At 44.1% G+C, this 22,024-nt stretch overlaps 1 protein-coding gene across 2 annotated transcripts in view; it reads left to right on the top strand.

Moving 5' to 3' along the window:
• Positions 1–22,024, top strand: part of LOC132407439 (LIM/homeobox protein Lhx2-like) — a 55,996-nt gene that overhangs the window by 5,794 nt on the left and 28,178 nt on the right. Inside the window, exon 4 of one of the 2 annotated variants that reach the window (XM_059993942.1) lies at positions 10,921–10,925. The exons of the other annotated variant lie outside the window; for it this stretch is intronic. Coding sequence (XP_059849925.1) covers positions 10,921–10,925 — 5 coding nt within the window. The remainder of the gene's footprint in view (positions 1–10,920; positions 10,926–22,024) is intronic. 2 annotated transcript variants of the gene reach the window in all.

Raw genomic sequence — 22,024 nt, 5'->3', positions numbered from 1 at the left:
TGTGAGTGTGTGTGTGTGAGAGAGAAAGAGGGGAGGAGATTGTTTATGTGTGAGAGATAGCATTTGTGTGTGTGTGTACGTGTGTGTGTGTGAGTGTGTTTGTGTGTGAGTGTGTTTGTATGTGTGTGTGAGTGTGTGTGTGAGTGTGTGTGTGTGTGTGTGTGAGTGTGTGTGTGTGTGTGTGTGTGTGTGAGTGCGTGTGTGTGTGTGTGTGAGTGCGTGTGTGTGTGTATGTGCACGTGCATATGTTAGGGCTTTGTGCTTTCCAGCTTTCTGGAGCGACCTTTCACCTCCTGTTTACTGAGCTATTTTTACACGTCAATATTCTTAAAGAGACACTCTCTCAGTTCAGGCCCAACTCTCCAGTGACGTTCTGGGAACAGTCCTGAAGACAGTTTGCAAATTGTTTCAACCACTTTGCAAAACACATACTAACTCAAGAACTGAGGCAAAACGATGAGGTACGGGAGTGGTGGGGGGGGGGCGGAGGGCCGTATTGATGAAGGAGGCGATTGATTTGGAAGACGGGTTCTGTGCGGGTGGTGTGGGGCGGAAAGGGAGTGATATGGGACGCGTTTTCCATCTCACTCCCTCTAGATGCCCCTCATAGTCGATAAGTACTTAATATTTAGGGGCAGAATTAAGCCATTCTGCTCGTGGAATCTGCTCCGCCGTTCGATTAGGGCTGATTTACTCTCCTGCTCAGCCCCATTTTCCTGTCTTTTCCCGGTAACTCTTGACGCCATGAGAAATCAAGAACCTTTGAACCACTGCTTTCAATAAACCCGCTGACTGGGCCGCCAGTTTGAGGAGGACGACCTGACAGGGGTTCATTTGCCCTGTTCTTGGATAAACAACCCCAAACCCTGTCCAGCTTGCTGGCGAGGTGAGCGCGGCGTTTTCCTTCGGGTGAATAGGGATCAGGAGAGATGTGACGCCACAGCCCAACCATGGCAGGGCATTTTACCAAGACGCGTCTAAACCCGAGGTGAAATTGTATGTCGGGAACTGTTAAATTGGTCTATTATTGTAACAGATACCGAGATACAGTGAGGCCCATCCGTTCAGGGCAGCAGCGAGCGGATAGTTTCTCGATTAGTAAGGGGTTATGGGGAGATGACAGGAGAATGGGATTGAGAGGGATAATGCATTAGCCGCGAGTAAATGGTGGAGCAGACTTGATGGACCGAATGGTCTGATCCTGTTCCGAAGTCTCAAGGTTGGAAGCAATAACAGAATACGGGATAAAATGTTAGTTGCAGAGAAAGAGCAGATCAGGTCGACAATAAGGTGCAATGAGGTAGATTGTGAGGTCAAGTGACTATCTTATCGTACTAAGGGAGCGTTTAATGGTCTAACATCGGCGGGGTTGAAGCTATACTTTAGCGCACTTCTCGGGGGTTCTCAGCGGTGTTAAAGCGAGCGGGAGAATCTCAAAAGAAGGAAAAAAAACGGAATATCATAAACTGAAACATTTGTAAACTCTGGGATTCAGCTGCCCAAAGCCGAGTGCCACTCGGGGTGGAATCGGGGCGAGAATTTGACAGTGTAAGTTTTGGTGCGTTTTACAGTCGATTGCGGCTCAAACACGTGTGGCGTTCTGAGAACCGGTCAGAATCGGGTTTAAAAACAGGCATTTGGCGTGAAATTTGTTGTTTTGCGGCAGCAGCAAAACACAGTAAAACAATAAATTACAATAAGCACACGGACGTATATAATTAAGTAAGTAGAGCAACGAGAGATGAGTAGTAGTCAGGTAGTGCACATGGGTCCAATGTCCATTCAGAAATCTGACGGCAGAGGGCAAGAACTGTTCCTGAGTGTGTGTCTTTAGGCTCCTGTCCCTCCTCCTTGATGGTGGCAATGAGAAGAGGTGATGGGGGTTCTCAATGATGGATGATACCCTTTTGAGACATCGAGTTTTGAATGCTGGGGAGGCCGGTGCCCATGATGGAGCTGTCCGAGTTGACAATTTTCTGCAGCTCTTTCCGATCCTGTGCGGTGGGGCCCTGCGCACTAATGATGGTCAGTTCTGGCGGGAAGGACTGTCCGATCCTCTCTAAGGGTCTTCACAATGGGGAGCGTCAGCCCCTCTCAACCCAACTGGTACTTTCTGCCCCAGCAGTCAAACATACACGACGTCCGCCAGGAAGTTAGTGTAGATTCCTAAAGCGAATTGTTGTTAGTAAATAATTGTTTTTTTTTCTCTCTCTCTCTCTCTGTTTCTGACCACAACGTGGAACCTATAGTGCAGGTCCACGTTTTAGCGCACACTTGCGTAGATCCGAACTGGACACCGTCAAGACGGAATAAGGTCCGATATCACGGAACCGCCTTTGCTGCGGTTGCTTTAGAAGGCACCAATTTGCTTTCAGAGATTCCATGAGTTTACTGGAGACTATTACCGCTCCGTGCTTGGTCTTTAGAGAGCTGGAGGGGGGGTGGGGGGGGTGGGGAGACTCTGAGGAAGGTTTGAGACAAGAATGGAGATTGACAAGTGGAAAACAGGTCAGAGATCCCGGGACTTTCTTTGCTAAGGGTTTCTCTTTTTATACTCCCATTTTCTGCTCTTCAGTGGGGTGGCGATGGGAGGGGGGGGGGGGCGGGGGTTCATTTTTGGCGCCTTTCCGGGAGAGAGCCAGTGTTTGTGGCCAGTAACATCAATGAGTGAAATCTTGTGGAACGACGGGCTGGTTCGGAGCGGAACACCTGTGCAATCTAACAAATCCCTCGGGGTTTCCCAACGAGCGCGGAGAAAACTTCACACCAAGCTTTTCTTTTCGTAACATCTTCGCTAAATTCATACCAAACAACTGCTTAAATTTCATTTTGAAGAAGGGCAATTAATTGATTCAGAATTGCGTAATTATTGATCAATAGTTACACGTTTCTCTCTGTGAACACTGCCGCTATTACTGAACACAGATCAAAGCAATTGGAGAGGTTATTTGTATTGGATGCCCGCATTTGTATTTCTTTAATTTTGAAAGTAGCCGTTATAGGGAATGATAATTTCCCCCTAACAACCTGCAAGCTGCGAAAATGATTAAATTTATTTGCATAAAGTGACGAATTTGCACATGTTCGTATTCCTTCCCGTTCGGCACCATTTAGCTTTACAGCAGAAAGCCGAGTAAGTAGCGGCTCCAGCAATCACATATGTAATCGACTGTTCCCCCGAGTCTCTGTAACTCCCCAAGTCCTCCCAGAGTTTAGAACGACGCCTGTTTTTTAAAAAGAGTCAACATCTGTAGACCCGCTCATTGTAGGAAACTGCACATTAACAGTTTAAAATCACACTGGCGAATTCCTATTATTTTACCCCGCAGTTTTATTGAGTCGAACCTATTTTTTCGACCAGAACTTTACTTATTTTGGACCTTGTAAGATCCAGGATCAACTTTATTCGCCGTATACATTTGCCATGGTGTGTTGGCCAACAAAAACAACAACATTCAAAAATTATCAAGAACAAAGAATTATATACAAACAAAACTTATAACGAATAAATAAAATAAAATAAAGTGCGGGTATGGGATAAACCGTATATAAATACAGGCGTGTATTTACAATGTAAAATTCATTATAAAAAGAGGTTTAAAGTGTTTTACAGTACAGTGCAGTGACGGGGTAATAGAGAGGTTTTGGAGGGTTAACTAGAACGATTCTTCTATTAAAATCCGACCAGCCTCGTGAAATTGCGGGTTTTCTTTCTCAGAACGCAGTTTTCTCCCGGATTCAGCGGAAATTTGTCAATATATTCATGTTTCACTCATTATATGAATTACTTCATCCACTAGCTTCAGTTATGCTAATTAAAGTCTATTGCCTACTAATTTACATATTCCAGTCACCAAACACCTTGTTGTTATACATAAAACGCGCACTACAATTCTCTCAAAGAAGAGTACCAGTCGTTTAATTTAACACCGCGCGAGAGGAGAGAGAGAAAAAACCCCATTTACAACAAAAGGCTTTTAGGCAAAAGACAAAGAAAGGCGATTTGATATTTCCTTACACGCCAGCACCCAGTTATATTTAATGTTTACCACATAGATTTTTTCCCGCTCTTGGAAGTAATGATTAAAATCGCGAGCTTGCAGTGAGAGGGGGAACCCGGCTAACAACCCTGTGTTTTGACAATCTCTTTGGGTCACTCGTTGGTGTCTGGCGCCGTAGTTTTCACATCTATTCCTCAAAGCCCCGGTATTGAGCTGAAGTAGGTGATCCAGATGGAAATTTAAACGGCGATCGTCTTAGGGGCTCTGAATTCTCTTAAAATTGGATTACATCAGAAAATCTGATCAAATCGGAGGGTCTATGACCCGGACGTGCGGTGTGAGCATCGCCTTTACGCGGCAGATCGAGGTGGCGGTTAATACCTACAACAGGGTTATAATTTAGTTTTTGTTACGGGGGGGCAAACTGGGTAGCAAGAATTTCTACCATTTATTAGAAAGTGGCATCAAATCGGGTTATACAGCCCCCTTTCCCGCGCAAGACTATATTCAACAAGTGTTCTGGGTTTAATTGGGAATGTGTAAAGGCCGTTGGTGTTATCTATCCAGATATCATTTCAAAACGGTGGGCCGGTTTGCGGTAATTCAAGGTCTTGAGTGGCGATCAGGAGCTGTTAACCCTTTGAAACTTCTGTACATTGGAAGAATCTCCCTCCACCTCAGAAAACACCTTCCTTGCTTTTCCAAAGCAGGCCTTAAACGTTAGCATTATCGTGCAGTGGACCACGTTTAATTTCACAACGCGTGTGATATAATTAGAGTTCTATAAACAGACATATCTAACGTGGGGAGAGTCAGGTGGTTGAAAGTGCAACACTGATCGGTAACTACGGGGTTATAATTTTGTGATATTTATTTAGCTGGTATTTTGCAATCAGTACGGAGACTTTAATTTCTTTCTTCATTCGTGTTGCTGGAGGAAGGTTAGTTACGGTTATGAAAGCGGACACGGATTCTAGACCACTATCTCCCCCTGGAGGCAGTCGCGGGACCTGCAAACTATTTACTGGACAGTCGACGGGGGAGGCCAGATAATCTTCTCCCCCTGAACAAACAGCATTGAAAAATCCTCGATCCATTTCCCCTTGGTAGAGCGACAGAAAAGAAAATCCTAAACTTTCAGCCTATAAGTAGGAAGGCTGAAATAAACTTTTGTTTTATTTCATTAGACACAGGGTTGTGAATTTCTGGAGTTCAGACGACAGTGGCGGCCAGGTCATTGTGTATGTTTACAACGGAGGTTAGTTTCTTGATTAATCAGAACGTCAAAGGTTATGGGCAGAAGAAGGAAAATGGGGTTGAGAGGGGTAATAAATCAGTCATAACGGAGCAGACTGGATGGGCCGAATGGCCTAATTCTGCTCCTTTGCCCTACGGCCTAATGGTTTTTTTTTGTGTCTTTCAGAAGTTAAGACTCCCAATGATTTTTGCAAAGATTTCTTAAGCAGGGTTCTGTGCAAGGGGTGCCTAACTCAATTTGGATTTGCAATCTTAAAATGCAGATCTGAAGTTGTAGAAGGAAAATGGCTCCGTGTTACAAGTCATTTCCACTCCCTTGGCCGACTCCACTCTGACCTACCTTTCCGCAGCCTCCTCCACTGCCAGGGTGAGGCCGGATGCAATCTCGGGAAAAGCCAGGGTCGGAATAACGTTTAATATCATTGGCATATATTTATTGTTTTGCAGCAGCAGTACGTTGCAATACAAATAAAAATATATAAATTACAATAAGTATATATACTGTATATTAAAATTAAATTAAAGTATTAGAAAAAGAGCAAAAAAACGGGGAAAAAAACAGTGAGGAAGTGTTCACGGGTTCTTTGTCCATTCAGAAATCTGATGGTGGAGCCATTCCTGAAGTGTTAAGTGTGAGCCTCCTCCCTGATGGTAGCAATGAGAAGGGGGCATGTCCTGGGTGATGGGGGTCCTTCATGATGGATGCACCTTCTTTTGGCATTGAATTCTGAAGGTTTCCTCGATGTTGGCGAGGCTGGGGCCCAGGATGGAGCTGGCTGAGTTTACAACTTTCTGCAGCTTTTTCCGATCCTGTGCAGTGGCCCCTCCGCACCAGACAGTGATGCAACCGGTCAGAATGCTCTCCACGTTCTAACTGAGTAATCTTCAACATGAACGCTGAATCCTCTCATTTCGGGTATCCTGCTCCCTCTCTCCACTTCTGATCCACTCGGTTCCTTTAACACATCTCCTTTCCCAATGTTCCAACAAAATTTATTATCAAAGTTATCATATACAATCTTGAAATTCACTTCTTGGGAGCATTTACAGAAAAAAAATGCAATAGTTTATGAAAAACTATATATAAACAGACAAAGACTGACACACGACCAATGTGCAAAAGAAGACGAACTGTGCAAATAAAAAATAAATACTACTGAGAACTTTGCAGGTCAGGCAGCATCTGTGGAAAGGAATGAAGAGTTGCCACTTTGGCCAGAGACCCTTCATCAGGTCCTGGGCTGAAAACTTTGACTCCTTGTTTCTTCCCATCGATGTTGACTGACCTGCTGAGTACCTCCAGCATACTATGTGTGCTCCTCTGGATTTCCAGCGTCTGCAGAATCTCTTGTATTTATAACATTGAGAACATGATTTGTAAAGAGTCCTTGAACGTGAGTCTGTAGGTCGTGGAACCCGTTCAGATTTGTGGTGGGTGAAGTTATCCACGCCGGTTCAGGAGCCTGATGTTGGAGAGTAATAACTTCCTGAACCTGGTGGTGTGGGAACCCAGTGAACCTGGAGGTGTCCACCAACAACTGCTGACATAGTTTTAAGGTGATTGGAGGAAAGTACAGGGGGGATGTGATGGGAAAGTTTTTTTAGACAGAGAATGGTGGGTACGTGGAACACTCTGCCAGGGTGGAGGCAGATACATTAGGGACATTTAAGAAACTCTTAGATAGGCTCATAGATGATAGAAAAATGGAGGGCTCTTCAGAAGAGAAGGGTTAGATTGATCATAGGTTCGGTTAAACGGTCGGCATAAAATCGTGCGTCAAAGGGGCTGTGCTGTAATGTTCGATGTGCTGTGTTTAAGGTTCCACACAGAAGAATAACATTTTTCAATAGGTTGGTTGGTACTGGAGCAAGATACGATGGCAAGAAACATTTAGGGATTATTTCATCTTCTCCAAAGGGCTTCATGAGCAGGAGGATGTGAATAAGGCAGGAAACCCAGGATACCAGGAGCATTGATGGAGATAGTTTTATTGCTGACTTCCCTTTGACTTAAAGGCACTTTAGGAGTGATTGACAAAGGAACATAACCAGGCACAGAAATTATAAAATTAATCAGAATCAGGTTCATTATCACTGACATATATTGTAAAATCTGTTGTTTTGCGGGAGCAGTATGGTGCAATGCATAAAATATGTTCTAATTACAATAAGAATATCTATTTTTTTTACACAGAGTGGTGGATGCATGGAATGCACTACCAGGGGTGGTGACAGAGGCTAATACATTAGGAGCATTTAAGAATCTCTTAGATAAGCACATGGGTGATAGAAAACTGGAGGGCTGTGTGTGAAGGAAGGCAAGAATTGATCTTGGATGAGTTAAAATGTTGGCATAATCTTGTGGGCTGAAAGGCTTGTACTGTGTTGTAACTAATGTTCTATACATTGGATTTTAAAATAAGACTGCGAGTTTGTGGGTGAAAAGTATTAATTTTAATCTGGTAATTTGTAAAATTCAAACCAAATAAACACCTTTCCAGGATAGGAGGAGAGACAAACCTTTTTGGAGATGAATTGTCTACAGAATTTTTGAATTTCTCTGGGAAATAAAAAATAACAGATTAGATCACTTCTGGGACAGTTAAGCTGAAAGAAATTGGGTACAAGGGACATTATAGATGGCATCTTATTAAACAAGCTGCTGGAGGTGTTCGATGGGGCGAGCAGCATCTGTGGGAGGAAAGGAATTATTGTCATCAGAATCAGGGTTAATATCACTAGCATATGTCATACAATTTGTTGCTTTGTAGCAGTAATACATTGAGGAGTAAAAATAGCAAGGTTGTCTTCATGGGTTCAATTTCCATTTTTAGAAACTGTTACTAAAAATGATGAGGTGGTTGTCTTCATGCTCCTGTACCGTCTCTTTGATGATAGCAACGTCCTGGGTGATGGGGGTTCCTTAATAATGGATGCCACCTTGTTGAGGCATCTCCTTGTGACAATGTCCCCCATGCTGGGAGGCCACTGCCCATGATGACGCTGGCTGAGTTTGTAACTTTCTGCAGCTCTTACTGGTCCTGTGCCGTAGTCAACACCCTGGAACTGTCCAGATGAAAGGTTTCGACTGGAAATTTCAACATGGTGTTTCCTCCTCCAGATGCTGTTCAAAGTCAAAGCAAATTTATTATCAAAGCTCCTCCATTGTCACTATAATGCCCCTTCATTTTCTTGTAGGCATTTACAGGGAAATAAAGAAATATAATAGTATTTTTTGAAAAACTACATAAAAAAGATGAAAAAACAACCAATGTGCCAAAGCAGATAAATTGTGCAAAAAAAGGTCCTGAGAATGTGAGTTGTAAAAAAGTGCTTGAAAGTGAGTCCCTAGGTTGTGGGAACATTTCAAATGTGGGGCAAGTGAAGTTGAGTGAAGTTATCCCCTTTGGTTCAAGAGCATTATGGTTGAGGGGTAATAACTTCCTGAGCCTGGTGGCTCCTGTACCTCCTTCCTGATGGTTGAGGGGTTATAACTGTTCCTGAGCCTGGTGGCTCCTGTACCTCCTTCATGATGGTTGAGGGGTAATAACTGTTCCTGAGCCTGGTGGCTCCTCTACCTCCTTCCTGATGGTTGAGGGGTTATAACTGTTCCTGAGCCTGGTGGCTCCTGTACCTCCTTCATGATGGTTGAGGGGTAATAACTGTTCCTGAGCCTGGTGGCTCCTCTACCTCCTTCCTGATGGTTGAGGGGTTATAACTGTTCCTGAGCCTGGTGGCTCCTGTACCTCCTTCATGATGGTTGAGGGGTAATAACTGTTCCTGAGCCTGGTGGCTCCTGTACCTCCTTCCTGATGGTTGAGGGGTAATAACTGTTCCTGAGCCTGGTGGCTCCTCTACCTCCTTCCTGATGGTTGAGGGGTTATAACTGTTCCTGAGCCTGGTGGCTCCTCTACCTCCTTCATGATGGTTGAGGGGTAATAACTGTTCCTGAGCCTGGTGGCTCCTCTACCTCCTTCCTGATGGTTGAGGGGTTATAACTGTTCCTGAGCCTGGTGGCTCCTGTACCTCCTTCCTGATGGTTGAGGGGTAATAACTGTTCCTGAGCCTGGTGGCTCCTGTACCTCCTTCCTGATGGTTGAGGGGTAATAACTGTTCCTGAGCCTGGTGGCTCCTGTACCTCCTTCCTGATGGTTGAGGGGTAATAACTGTTCCTGAGCCTGGTGGCTCCTCTACCTCCTTCCTGATGGTTGAGGGGTTATAACTGTTCCTGAGCCTGGTGGCTCCTGTACCTCCTTCCTGATGGTTGAGGGGTAATAACTGTTCCTGAGCCTGGTGGCTCCTGTACCTCCTTCCTGATGGTTGAGGGGTAATAACTGTTCCTGAGCCTGGTGGCTCCTGTACCTCCTTCCTGATGGTTGAGGGGTTATAACTGTTCCTGAGCCTGGTGGCTTCTGTACCTCCTTCCTGATGGTTGAGGGGTAATAACTGTTCCTGAGCCTGGTGGCTCCTCTACCTCCTTCCTGAAGGCAGCAGTGAGAAGGGAGCACGACCTGGACGATGGTTCTTTTGATGGGTGCTGCTTTTTTGTGGCACCGCTCCTCGTAGACGTGCTCAGTGGTGGGAGAGTTTTGCCTATGATCGATACTCACAATAAATCTATAGATTTATTGATTATGCCCACAAGAAAATGAATCTCAGGGTTGTATATGGTGACGTATATGTACTTTGATATTGATTTGCTTTGAACTTTGATTTCCTTCAGCAGATTGTCTGTTGCCCCAGTCTCTGCAGTCTCTTGTGTGCCTATCCTATTGAGATCATTTGATCAAAGTATTGAGAAGTCTTTTCACAAGTGAGATCATTGCGGCAGGTAGTGTTGCTGCTGAGAACTTCTGTGACCCAGATTCAATCTTGCCCTCTGGTGCTGTCAGTGTGGAGGTTGCATGTTCTCCCAGTGACTGCGTGGGTTTAGACCATAAGAAATGTGAGCAGAATTAGGCCATTCAGCCCATCAAGTCTGCTCCATCATGGCTGATTTATTATCCCTCTCAACCCCATTCCTCAGCCTTCTCCCTGTAAGTGTTGACACCCTTACTAATCAAGAATCTGTCAGCCCCCACTTTTAATATACCCAGTGACTTATCCTGCACCGCTGTCTGTGACAGTGAATTCCTCAGATCCACCACCCTCTGGCTAAAGAAATTCTTCCTCATCTCTGTTCTAAACAGATATCCCTCTGTTTAGACTCACCCACCCTATTAGGCTTCACAATATTTAATAGGTTTCAATGAGATTCCCCCTCCCCAGTATAGAGGACCTTTCTCCCTCTCCCCCTCCTCTAGGTATAGAGCACCTGATATGTTAACACTTTCATTCCCTGGATCCTCCTCAGGTTTTCCCCAGTTGCTTTAGTTTCCTCCAACTTCCCATCAATGTGCAGATGTGTTGGTTGCTTGGTCACTATAAGTTCAAAGTTCAATGTAAATTTATTATCAGTGTAGATATATGTTACCATTTTCAATTTGAAGATTCATTTTCTTGAAGAGGATAACAACCATAACAATATCTATGAAAGACTGCACCAACTTGGGTGTTCAACCAGTGTGCAAAAGACAACAAACTGTGCGAATACAAGAAAGAAATAATAATGATAAATTAATAAGTAATAAATATCGAGAATGTGAGACGATGAGTCCTTGAGAGTGGGTCCATTGGTTGTGGGAACATTTCAGTGATGGGATGAGTGAAGTTGAGTGAAATTATCCCCTTTGGTTCAAAAGCCTGATGTTTGAGGGGTAATAACTGTCCCTGAACCTGATGTTGTGTGTCCTGAGGCTCCTGTACCTTCTTCCTGATGACAGTAGGGAGAAGAGAGCATGACCTGGGTTACACACAGAAAATGCTGGAGGAATTTAGCAAGTTAGGCAGCATTTATAGACAAGAATAAACATTTGACATTTCAGACCAAGGCCCTTATTCAGAACTGAAAAGGAAGGGGGAAGTCCCAGTAAGAAGGTGGGGGATGGTAAAAGTATGATCTAGAAGGCGATAGGTGAGACCAGTTTGGGGAGGGAAGGTTGGCGGATGGGAGAGGAGGGATGAAGTAAAAAGCTGGGGGGTAATAGGTGGAAGAAGTGAAGGACTGAAGAAGAAGAAATCTGAAAGGAGAGGAGAGTGGACCATGGGAGAAAAGGCAGGGGAGAGGAACCAGAGAGAGGTGATAGGCAGGTGAGACGCAGAGAAGAGGTGAGAGGGGAACGAAAATGAGGAATGAAAAAAAGAGAAGGGGTGTGTTGTGTATTTAATATTTCAGTAATATATGAGTGATATTGTAAATATATTGTTTGATTAAGCATTCTTTGCTTGCATAATTCATTATAGTTTATATGTAAGAAGTACGTGAATGGCAGATGTCATTATGTCACCACATCGTTCGCGTGCACCTCACTGAAGTAAAACAAAATAGACGCGTTTCCCCTTTCTCCCAAGTTTTACTCCCAATCTTCTCCTGGAGTTACAAAACATAATGGGGGATGGGGGAAGGGAGAAATTACCGGAAGTTGGAGAAATCGATGTTTATGTCTTCAGATTGGAGGCTAAGCTTTGTGGAATATGAGGTGTTGCTCCTCCAACTCACTTATCAACTCTTTGTCCATAGCTTTGCATGTGTTGATGATTCACGTACTCAGGCAATGAATTACCCGTTCCATCAACCTCTGGGAGAACAAGGTTCTTCTTCTTTTTCTTTTCTTTCTCAATCTTTTTATTATTATTAATAATATGAACAAAATACAAATGATATATTATTAAAGAAATTACAAACATACAAATTCCCATTACAGATGAAAAAATACATAAGCAATGGTTACAGTATAAATGAGTTTACCAAAACATGAACCATACAGTATATATATGAACATGGTAAGTCTAGATATTTCGTAATATATGATATTAAAAAAAAACAGAAAAAAGAAAAATATATATATAATGCAAAATTAACTAACCTACTAATCTAATAACTAATAAAGAAGAAAAGTTCTTCTTCATTTCCCCTCAAATGCTCTTACCCCTTCTTTGCTGTGTAGTTGAAGATATATCTGCTCTAGAAAAAGGTTTCCCATTATCTATTTTCTCTGTCCTGTTGATAGTTCTGGTTATCAGATGCCCCTCAGTACCTCCCACTCAATGGAAAACAAACCTTATTTTTCCAATCCCTTTCTAGAAGTATGCCTGCAACATTGGCTAAGTTCCTACCACTGTTTGTACATTCTCCCTGGACTGCTTGCATTTCCTCTGACAGTTCTGGTTTCCTCCCACATTCCAAAGACGTACGCGTTAGTAGGTTAATTGGTGACACTGGCTTGTTGGGCCAGAAGGGCTTGATACTGTGCTGTCTCCTTCTTAAGCCCATCAAACCCACTGAGGCAGAGGCCACCGACAGCAGCTCGTCAGAGCCCTTAGTCCTGGGCCGAGGGACGATTGATCTATCCTGTGGCTTCCTCTTTCGCTACACAACTTCATACATCTTCTGGGTGAAGATCCTTCCTTTTCCAGGGATGAGGGCTTTGGAACTTTGTCGTGGTGTTTCTGTAGCTCTGGGTATTTATGGGATGGGATTGCCAGCTCCATGCCCAACCTTCCTCCTCTCGCAGCTGGGCTTGGGACTGTAGAGTTGTTACCGAGCTGTATCTCTAAATGAAACATTTATAAAATGCTCCCCCCGCTGATACTCCACACACCCAGTCACATTTGCTCAAGTGACTCTTGACCTCATGATCTACCTGATTGTGATCTTGCACTTCACGGTCTGCCAGTTCTGTCCTTTCTCTGTAACACACTGTTATTATTTTACCTCCATCTACTGTTGTAATGACTTGACCTATATGGAATATATACAAGGGAGTATTTTAAAGATTAGATTTATTTGTCACATGTGCATCAAAGTATACAGTGAAATGTGTCATTTGCTTCAATGATCAGCACAGTCCGAGGATGTGCTGGGGGCCGCCTGCAAATGTTGCCACCAACCTAACATGCCACCGTCTTACTAACCCTAACCCTCCGTCTTTGGATTGTGGGAGGAAACCAGAGCACCCGGCGGAAACCCACGCAGTCACTGGGAGTACGTCCTTCCAGACTGTGGCGGGAATTGAACCTGGGTCGCTGCTGCTGTAATTGTGTTATGCTAACTGCTACTTTGCTGACCATTTTTTTTCACTATACCTCAGTACATGTGACAATAATAAGACAATTTACTAGTGAATTCGGCCCAATCACACCATGCTGGCCACGGTGCCCACACAGCTAGTCCCGATCTCCTGGGTTCCGCCCACATTTCTGCCCAAATGCTTGTTAGATGATGTTATTGTAACTGCCTTGATCACTTCGTCTGGCAGCTCGTTCCATTTACTCTCCCTCCTCTGGGTGCAAAAGTTGCCCCTTAGGTCCAGTTTAAGTTTTTCCCCCTCACCCAACACACACATCCTCTGGTTTTGGACTCCCCTGTCTTAAGACTTTAAGAGCATAAGACATACAATCATTACTCCTGTCAGAGTCACCTTCTGTACAGACACTCCTGTGCCTGGTATCTCTTTATGGACATACTATCAGTCTATGTATATAACCTATCGTGGTTTTTGCACTGCGTCATATCTGGAGTAATAATTATTTTGTTCTCCTTTACACTTGCGTACGGGAAATGACGTTAAACAATCTTAACTCTTGAATCTAGAATCTATGAACCTCTGCTTTAAATATACCCAATGACTTGTCCCCTCAGTCGTCTGTGGCAATGAATGGATCCGGAGTAAAGACTGTCACTGACCACCTTGACGGTGCCTCTCAAAATCGTAAACATTTCTATAACCTTTCTCCCCGCTCTCCTACGTTCCAGGTGATAAACACCTGGACTGGCCAGCACAGCATTGTGGGCCGAAGGGCCTGTTCCGATACTGAACTGTTCTATGTTCTATTTCCCGCCGACTCTCAGCAAATACCGATATACCAACAGCAAAATGACTGATCCCTTTCTGTTCCCAAATGCTACCCAGGTGGCCTCATCTGACGAATCTTGCAGAAATTTTTTTCTTTTTACTGCAGCGATCATTAAAAGCGCAAAGGCATCTCCTCTTTTACCTCCCGCCGTCAGACCTGATGCTCCTGTACCCTGTTTGTTGAGTGGCTGACCGTGCTCTTCCTTAAACCGTGTCCCTGTCACGTAGGAGGGAAGGTTCAGACGCCGTCAGAGTTGGATGATCATGAGCAGCAACACTCAGAATCCGGTTTATTATCACTGACGTATGTGGTGAAATTTGTTTTGTGGCAACAGTACACTGCGACACATCAAAATTACAAGAAATAAATGAATCGTGCGAAAGAGAAATAATGAGGTCATGTTTCTGGGTTTGTGGAGCGTTCAGAAATCTGATGGTAGAGGGGAAGAAGCTGTTCCTCAAACACTGAGTGTGGATCTTCAGGCTCCTGCACCTCGTCCCAACGGCTGTAATGAGAAGGGGGGCACGTCCCGGATGGTGAGGGTCCTTACAAATGGATGCTGCCTTCTTTAATTAAAATGTGCTCTGTGTTCAGAATCACAGTTAGGTTTATTATCACTGGCACATGTTGCAAAATTCGCTATTTTGTGGCAGCAGTACCGTGTAAGACATGAAAAAAACCACCGCAAGTTACAATAATAAATAAATGAATAAGTGTAAAAGAGGAGCGGTGAGGTAATGTTTATGGACCATTCAGAAATCTGATGGCGGAGGGGAAGAAGCTGTTACTAAAATGTTGAGTGTGTGTCTTTAGGCTCCAGTATCTCCTCCCTGATGGTAGTAATGAGAAGAGGGCAGCTCCTGGGCTGTGAAGATCCTTAATGATGTAACCTATGCATTGGTACCCCCATACTACAGACAGACGGACAGATGTACTTTATTGATCCCGAGGGAAATTGGGTTTCGTTACAGTCGCACCAACCAAGAATAGTGAAGAAATACAGCAATATAAAACCATAAATAATTAAATTAGAATAAGTAAATGATGCCAAGTGGAAATAAGTCCAGGACCAGCCCATTGGCTCAGGGTGTCTGACACTCCGAGGGAGGAGTTGTAAAGTTTGATGGCCACAGGTAGGAATGACTTCCTATGACGCTCAGTGTTGCATCTCGGTGGAATGAGTCTCTGGCTGAATGTACTCCTGTGTCTAACCAGTACATTATGGAGTGGATAGGAGTCATTGTCCAAGATGGCATGCAACTTGGACAGCATCCTCTTTTCAGACACCACCATCAGAGAGTCCAGTTCCACCCCCACAACATCACTGGCCTTACGAATGAGTTTGTTGATTTTGTTGGTGTCTGCTACCCTCAGCCTGCTGCCCCAGCACACAACAGTAAACATGATAGCACTGGCCACCACAGCCTTGTAGAACATCCTCAGCATCGTCCGGCAGATGTTAAAGGACCTCAGTCTCCTCAGGAAATAGAGACAGCTCTGACCCTTCTTGTAGACAGCCTCAGTGTTCTTCGACCAGTCCAGTTTATTGTCCATTCGTATCCCCAGGTATTTGTAATACTCCACCATGTCCACACTGACCCCTTGGATGGAAACAGGGGTCACCGGTGCCTAGTTAGAATATAATTTATGGTATATCTGTAGAAATTTGCTTGAGTTTTACCAAATCTACTCAAACTCCTAATGAAGTAGGCACGCTTTCTTCATGATTGCATCAATGTGCTTTGCCCAGGATAGGCTTTCTGAGATGTTGAAGCCCTGTGAGGGGGGCTGCTGTGTCCTCTCCTAACTTCCCCTTCCTGTAAGTCTTGTGTGTGTTCAACTGCAGGGAAGAGCTGGGAAATGTGTGGTGAGGCCTTACACGCACAGGAATCAACAACTTCAGGAGGCTGCAGCTACCCTTGTTGTGAGCTGGGAGCACAGTCCTGTCTTATTTGTGGGATTCTCCACCCTCATGGTCCAAAACTCGTGTGTCCATGTCACAACCGCAGAGTCTGGGCACTCTCACAGGCGGGCAGCTGATGGAAAATGACAATCACACCTGCGAGGACACTCGCGTTCCAGCCAAATAGGGTTTCTTCGTAAGTGTGTTCAACTCTCGTCCTTTGGTTTCAGTCCTGTCGAATCTTGATTCAATCACAGCGACAACAGTGCTCCCTGCTTACCTTAGTATACATTTCAGGAAAGATCAGAGGTTTAGAGAGAGTGATATGAGTTTAGTTCCAGGTTAGTATTTTTAAGCCACAGTGACATGTTAGTTTTAGTTAGTTTGAGTGTTTTTGATAGTAGCCAGTTGGCTGAGCATTTATTATTATGTTTTTTATCTGATTATGGTTTTTTCTGCTGCGTCGGATCCAGATTAACAATTACGAAGGGTCTCGGCCCGAAACGTCGACAGCGCTTCTCCCTATAGATGCTGCCTGGCCTGCTGTGTTCCACCAGCATTTTGTGTGTGTTGTAACAATTATTTCATTCTCCTTTACACTTGTGTATTGGAAATGACATTAAACCATTCAGAAGCTATCAAGCTCCATTTTAAATATACCCAATGACTTGGCCTCCACGTTGTGGACATCTGTGACAGTGAATGGACCATTGTCCACCTTGACGGTGCCTCTCAAAATCGTAAACATTTCTATAACCTTGCTCCCCACTCTCCTACGTTCCATGTAATAAACACCTGGACTGGCCAGCACAGCATTGTGGGCCGAAGGGCCTGTTCCGATACTGAACTGTTCTATGTTCTATTTCCCGCCGACTCTCAGCAAATACCGATATACCAACAGCAAAATGACTGATCCCTTTCTGTTCCCAAATGCTACCCAGGTGGCCTCATCTGACGAATCTTGCAGAAAATCCTTTCTTTTTACTGCAGCGATCATGATGAGTGCCAAGGCATCTCAGTAGACGCTGTTAAAGGAACGGTGTTAACTTAGTTCTAGGCTACTGCTTTCGAACTGCAGCGATGGCATCAGTTTTCAGTTAGTTGGAGAGTTTTTAGTAAGCAGCCCTGTTGGCCTAATGCTTACTATTTTCCTTTGACCTGCACAGTTCTTGTTAAACCTCTGAGAACTGTTAACCGTGTCGGTGTCACTCCCTCTGCACTTGGCCCATCACTGGACTCCCATCTGCCCACTGTGCCAGATGAGCTCCCTGGACCAGTACAACAAACTGTTTCAACATCTATCTGCAAACAAACGCATTCATGGATTACAATGGCCAATCGGTTATCAAGTCCTCAATTCAGCTGAATCCGATCGGGGTAGCTTAGGGGTGAGAGTAAAGTTTTACAGTGAAAGCCATTCGGGACCAATTCATGGTTTGGTCATGAATCGATCTATCCCGGGCCCAACATATTAATCAATTACAAAGAAGGCATGATAGCAGTTATATCTTCTCCTGAGTTTGAGGAGACTTGGTATGACACCAAATACTGTAGCAACTTTCTACGGCTGTACTGTGGAGAGCATTCCGACAGGTTGCATCGCTGTCAGGTACGGCTGTACAGCACCGGAAAAAGCTGCAGGGATCTGCAAACTTAGCCAGCTTTATCATGGGCACCGGCCTCCCCGGCTTCGAGGATATCTTCACAAGGCGAAGCCTCAAAAAGAAGCATCCATCATTAAGGACCCCCATCGCCCAGGACGTGCCCTCTTCTCATTGCTACCGCCAGGGAGGAGGTACAGGAGCCTGAAGGCTCACAGTCAATGCTTCAGGAACAACTTCTTCCCCTCTGCCATCAGATTTCTGAATGGACAATGAACACTTCATCAGAATTTGTTTTTCTCTCTTTTTACACTGATTGTTTAATTTTTAAAAATGTTTTTCATTGTAATTTATAGACTTTTGATTATTATGTATCGCAGCGTACTGCTGCTGCAAAACAACAAATTTCACAGCATGTACTTGACATGTATCCGATTCTGATTCTGACTCCGGGTGCTCGGGTTTCCTCCCACATTCCAAGGAGGCATGGGTTGGCTTTAGTAAGTTGTGGACACGCAACGTTGGAGCCGTAAGCATGGAAACACTTGCAGGCTGCCCCAGGTACAGCATCTACCGGTGTTGGCCATTGACACAAGTAACGGTTTTCACTGTATGTTTCGATGTGCATGTGTCAAATAAAGCAGGGAACAGAACTATCAAAGCAGATCTGGAGAGGCGAGGGGGGGTTGATTTGGGATAAACAATTGGGGAGTAAGGGGCTTTTGGGGGAAGAAGGGTTGCCTGTGGGTGGTGGAGAGTGAGAGGGCTATGAGGTGAGTGAGGGAGAAAGGGAATTGATGGGTTTCTAATGAGAGATAATCGGATTGTCAAATGATTGCGCCTTTTTGTGGGATTGTCATGCTGGTTTTCGAGAGACTGAAGTGAAGATCTGGTTAATCTAACACAGTTAAGGAATTGTATGGGTGACTCACACTGTATGGGGAGAGAGCTCACTCACATCCTGGGGGAGTATTCTGGAGGCTCCAGCATGGTACTCTTTGTGAATTCCTGGGTCAAGCCTGAGGCCTAGACTTTACCACTGAGCCCGTTTGTCTAGAATATTCTACTGTTAAAAGAGGACTCGTGCTTTAACAATTTTGAACTTTTCAGAGCACTGTTAAAAGACTATTGAAGGGTCCCCTAGGACTTTTGACCTCACAGTCTACAGTACTGTGGAGCGGAGAGTGAGTCTGTAACTATGGTGGGAGCATAGGACATTGGGAATGGTGAAAGTTGACCACCTCAGGAGGGGTGTGGGTCAGATAGAGGAGAGTAAGTGCCAGGGGTGGGGGGGGGGGGGGGGGTTGGGTGTAGACACAGCAAGCCACGAGACACCAGGCAAGGTTATTTGATTCCAAATAACTGGTTTATCGATCATTCCAGAATGGATCTCTGGTGCTTCCTGCTCGCTCCCCTCTCCCTTCACCTTTTCCCAACTTCGGTTCCCCTCTCTGCGCCCCCTCCCCACTCTCAGTCGACAAGAGAGACCCATATCAAAATCGGGTTTGCAATTGCACACGTACAGTATGTCATGAAATTTGTTTTTTTTTTGTGGCCACAGTACAGTGTGAATTACTACAGTATAATACATAGAATTACTACAGTACCATGCAACAGTCTTGGACATCCCATCCATAAGTATGTGCCTCAGACTTTGCACAATGCTATACCTTTGGTATTTGTTTTGGAATTGGTTTATTATTGTCAGAAGTATCAAGATCCAGTGAAAAGCCCATCTCGTGTGCTGTTCTTACAGATCAGCTCATTATACAGTATATTGTAGAGCAAGGTAAAGCTGTTACCATGCAGCATAAAGTGTAACAGCTACTGAGAGAGTGCAGTGCAGGTAAGCAGTAAGGTGCAAGGTCATAATGAGGTAAATTGTGAAGCCAAGAGGTCCGTTCAAAAGCAATATACCATCTAATTTTGTTTTAGAGCTGTGCAGACCAACTATTGCTCTGAATAGGAAAGTTTTACACTTCCTGAAAACTGCACAGCACTCCAGATGACTTACTAAAATATGCATACAGTGAATATGGACTAAATGGCAGTTTATTAATAATGAGCTAACTTCTTCCATTCTGTGTTTATTGTCACAATTCATAAAAGTGTTCAAACTGGAAACGCTGACAGTGAAAATGTGTTGAAGCTCTAAAATGTTTCAAGCTTATGGCATGTTTATTATCTAGAAAAAGTATGAATTATATTCGTGAACACAATTAATTACAGGGCATTCACAATTATATTAACATAGATTTCATATTATATTAACATTCTATAAAAGAAAATCCCAGTTGTGTTGCAGCAAAGACTATGTGCGTGGGGGCATTTCAGTTTTTGTGTGGCCACACACCTGTTCAGCTAGAGGGAACAGTGTTCAAGAGTCTGATAGAGGCGAATAGAAACTGTCCTTGAGCCCTGTGGTACGTGCTTTCAGCTTTCGTATCTTTAACCTGACGGGAGAGGGGAGGAGAGAGAACGTCTGGGGTTGGTGGGATTTTAGGTAACACTGGCTGCTTTACTGAGGCAGTGAGAAGTGCAGGCAGCGTCCAGAGTCCATGGAGGGGAGGTTGATTGCAGTTTCTTGTGGTCCCATGCGGAACAGTTGCCTTACATTATTGTCTACCTACACTGTCCTTTGTAACACTTTATTCCACATTCTGTTCTGGATTTCCCTTGTACTACCTCAATGTACTGATGTGATGAACTCATCTGTGTGGATGGCATGCAAAACAAAACTTCATCGTGACTTGGTGAAAAATAATCCATCATCAAGGACCTTTGCCGTCCAGGCCATGCTCTCTTCTCACTGCTGCCACCAGGAAGGAGCTACAGGAGCTTCAGGTCCCACACCACCAGGTTCAGGAACACTTATTACCCCTCAGCCATCAGGTTTCTGAACCAGTGTGGATAACTTCACTCACTCAACACTGAACTGATTCCTCACTCTGAAGGACTCTACAACCGATGTTCTCAGTGTGATTTATTTGGTATTGTTTTTATTTGCTATTATTTTGTCTGTTTGTGCAGATTGTCTTGTTTTGTCCATAGGTTGTTTGTCAGACTTTGTTTGGGTGTAATTTTTCATTGATTCTATTGGATTTCTTTGTTCCACTGTGAATGCCTGAAAGAAAATTAATCTCAGGGTAGTATACAGTGACATATATGTACTTTGATGATAAATTTATTTGGAACTTTGATCTTGTGAACTGATTAACTAATTTAGCTGAACACACTCTGTAACACGCCTTGTACGCGTTGTTTCACGAGGAGCTAGGATGAGCATTTATTGGCACCACTAACAATCCTAAGCAGAAGGAACACTTCTGATGATAGATGGTAGTTGAGGTTTGGAGTTTTCACATGATCTTCCTACGGGACTCTAGCAGACCAGTCTGTTTCTACAATGATTCAGTTATTATTGGGCTGCTTATATAACTCTTTGAGAAATAGAAGCGCAGAGAAATGTACAATGAAGGAGGCAGTTCGGCCCATTGTGTCCATGAGAAATAGAACAGCTCGTCTAACACCACCTAACAGCCCGGTCCCCACATTGAGCACATCGACAAGGAGCGCTGCCACAACAAAGCAGCATCTGTCATCAAGGACCTTCCTTGTCCAGGCCACGCTCTCTTCTCACTGCTGCCATTGGGGAGGAGGTACAGGAGCCTTAGGTTCAGGAACAGTTATTATCCTTCCACCACCAGGCTCCCGAACTGGTGGATAACTTCACTTACTACCAGGTTTAGGAGCAGTTATTGCTTTCCAAACCTCAGGCAGCTGAACTGGTGTGGGTAACTTCCCGTACTTCAATACTGAAATGAATCCACAACCCTTGGACTCATTTTCAGGGACACGACAACTCATGTTCTCAGTATTATTTAGTTACATATTTCTTATTGTTAATATTATTATAGTTTTTTGTGTTTGTACAGATTGTCTTCTTTAGCACATCAGTTGTTGTCTTTGCGTGTAGTTTTCCATTGATTCTATAATATTTCATTGTTCCACTGTGAATGCCCGTGAGAAAATGAATTTCAGGGTTGTATATGGTGACATGTACTGTACTTATTTTGATAATAAATTCACTTTGAATTTTGAACTCCTGCATTCTGCCTCTCAGTCCCTAATTCATTGTTAATCCATTAAACATCACAAGGGTGTCTGCCTCTGCCACCCACACTCAGGCAGTGAGTTTCAGACCTCATCCCTCTTCGGCTGAACAATTCTCTTGTCTAATCCTTCCCCCAATTAACTTAACTCAAGCCTCCTGATTATTGGTCTTCTACCAAGGGAAATAGGTCCTT

Source organism: Hypanus sabinus, chromosome 18 (genome assembly GCF_030144855.1).
Source record: "Hypanus sabinus isolate sHypSab1 chromosome 18, sHypSab1.hap1, whole genome shotgun sequence".
NCBI lineage: Eukaryota > Metazoa > Chordata > Chondrichthyes > Myliobatiformes > Dasyatidae > Hypanus > Hypanus sabinus.
This window is presented reverse-complemented; position numbering and strand designations above follow the sequence as displayed.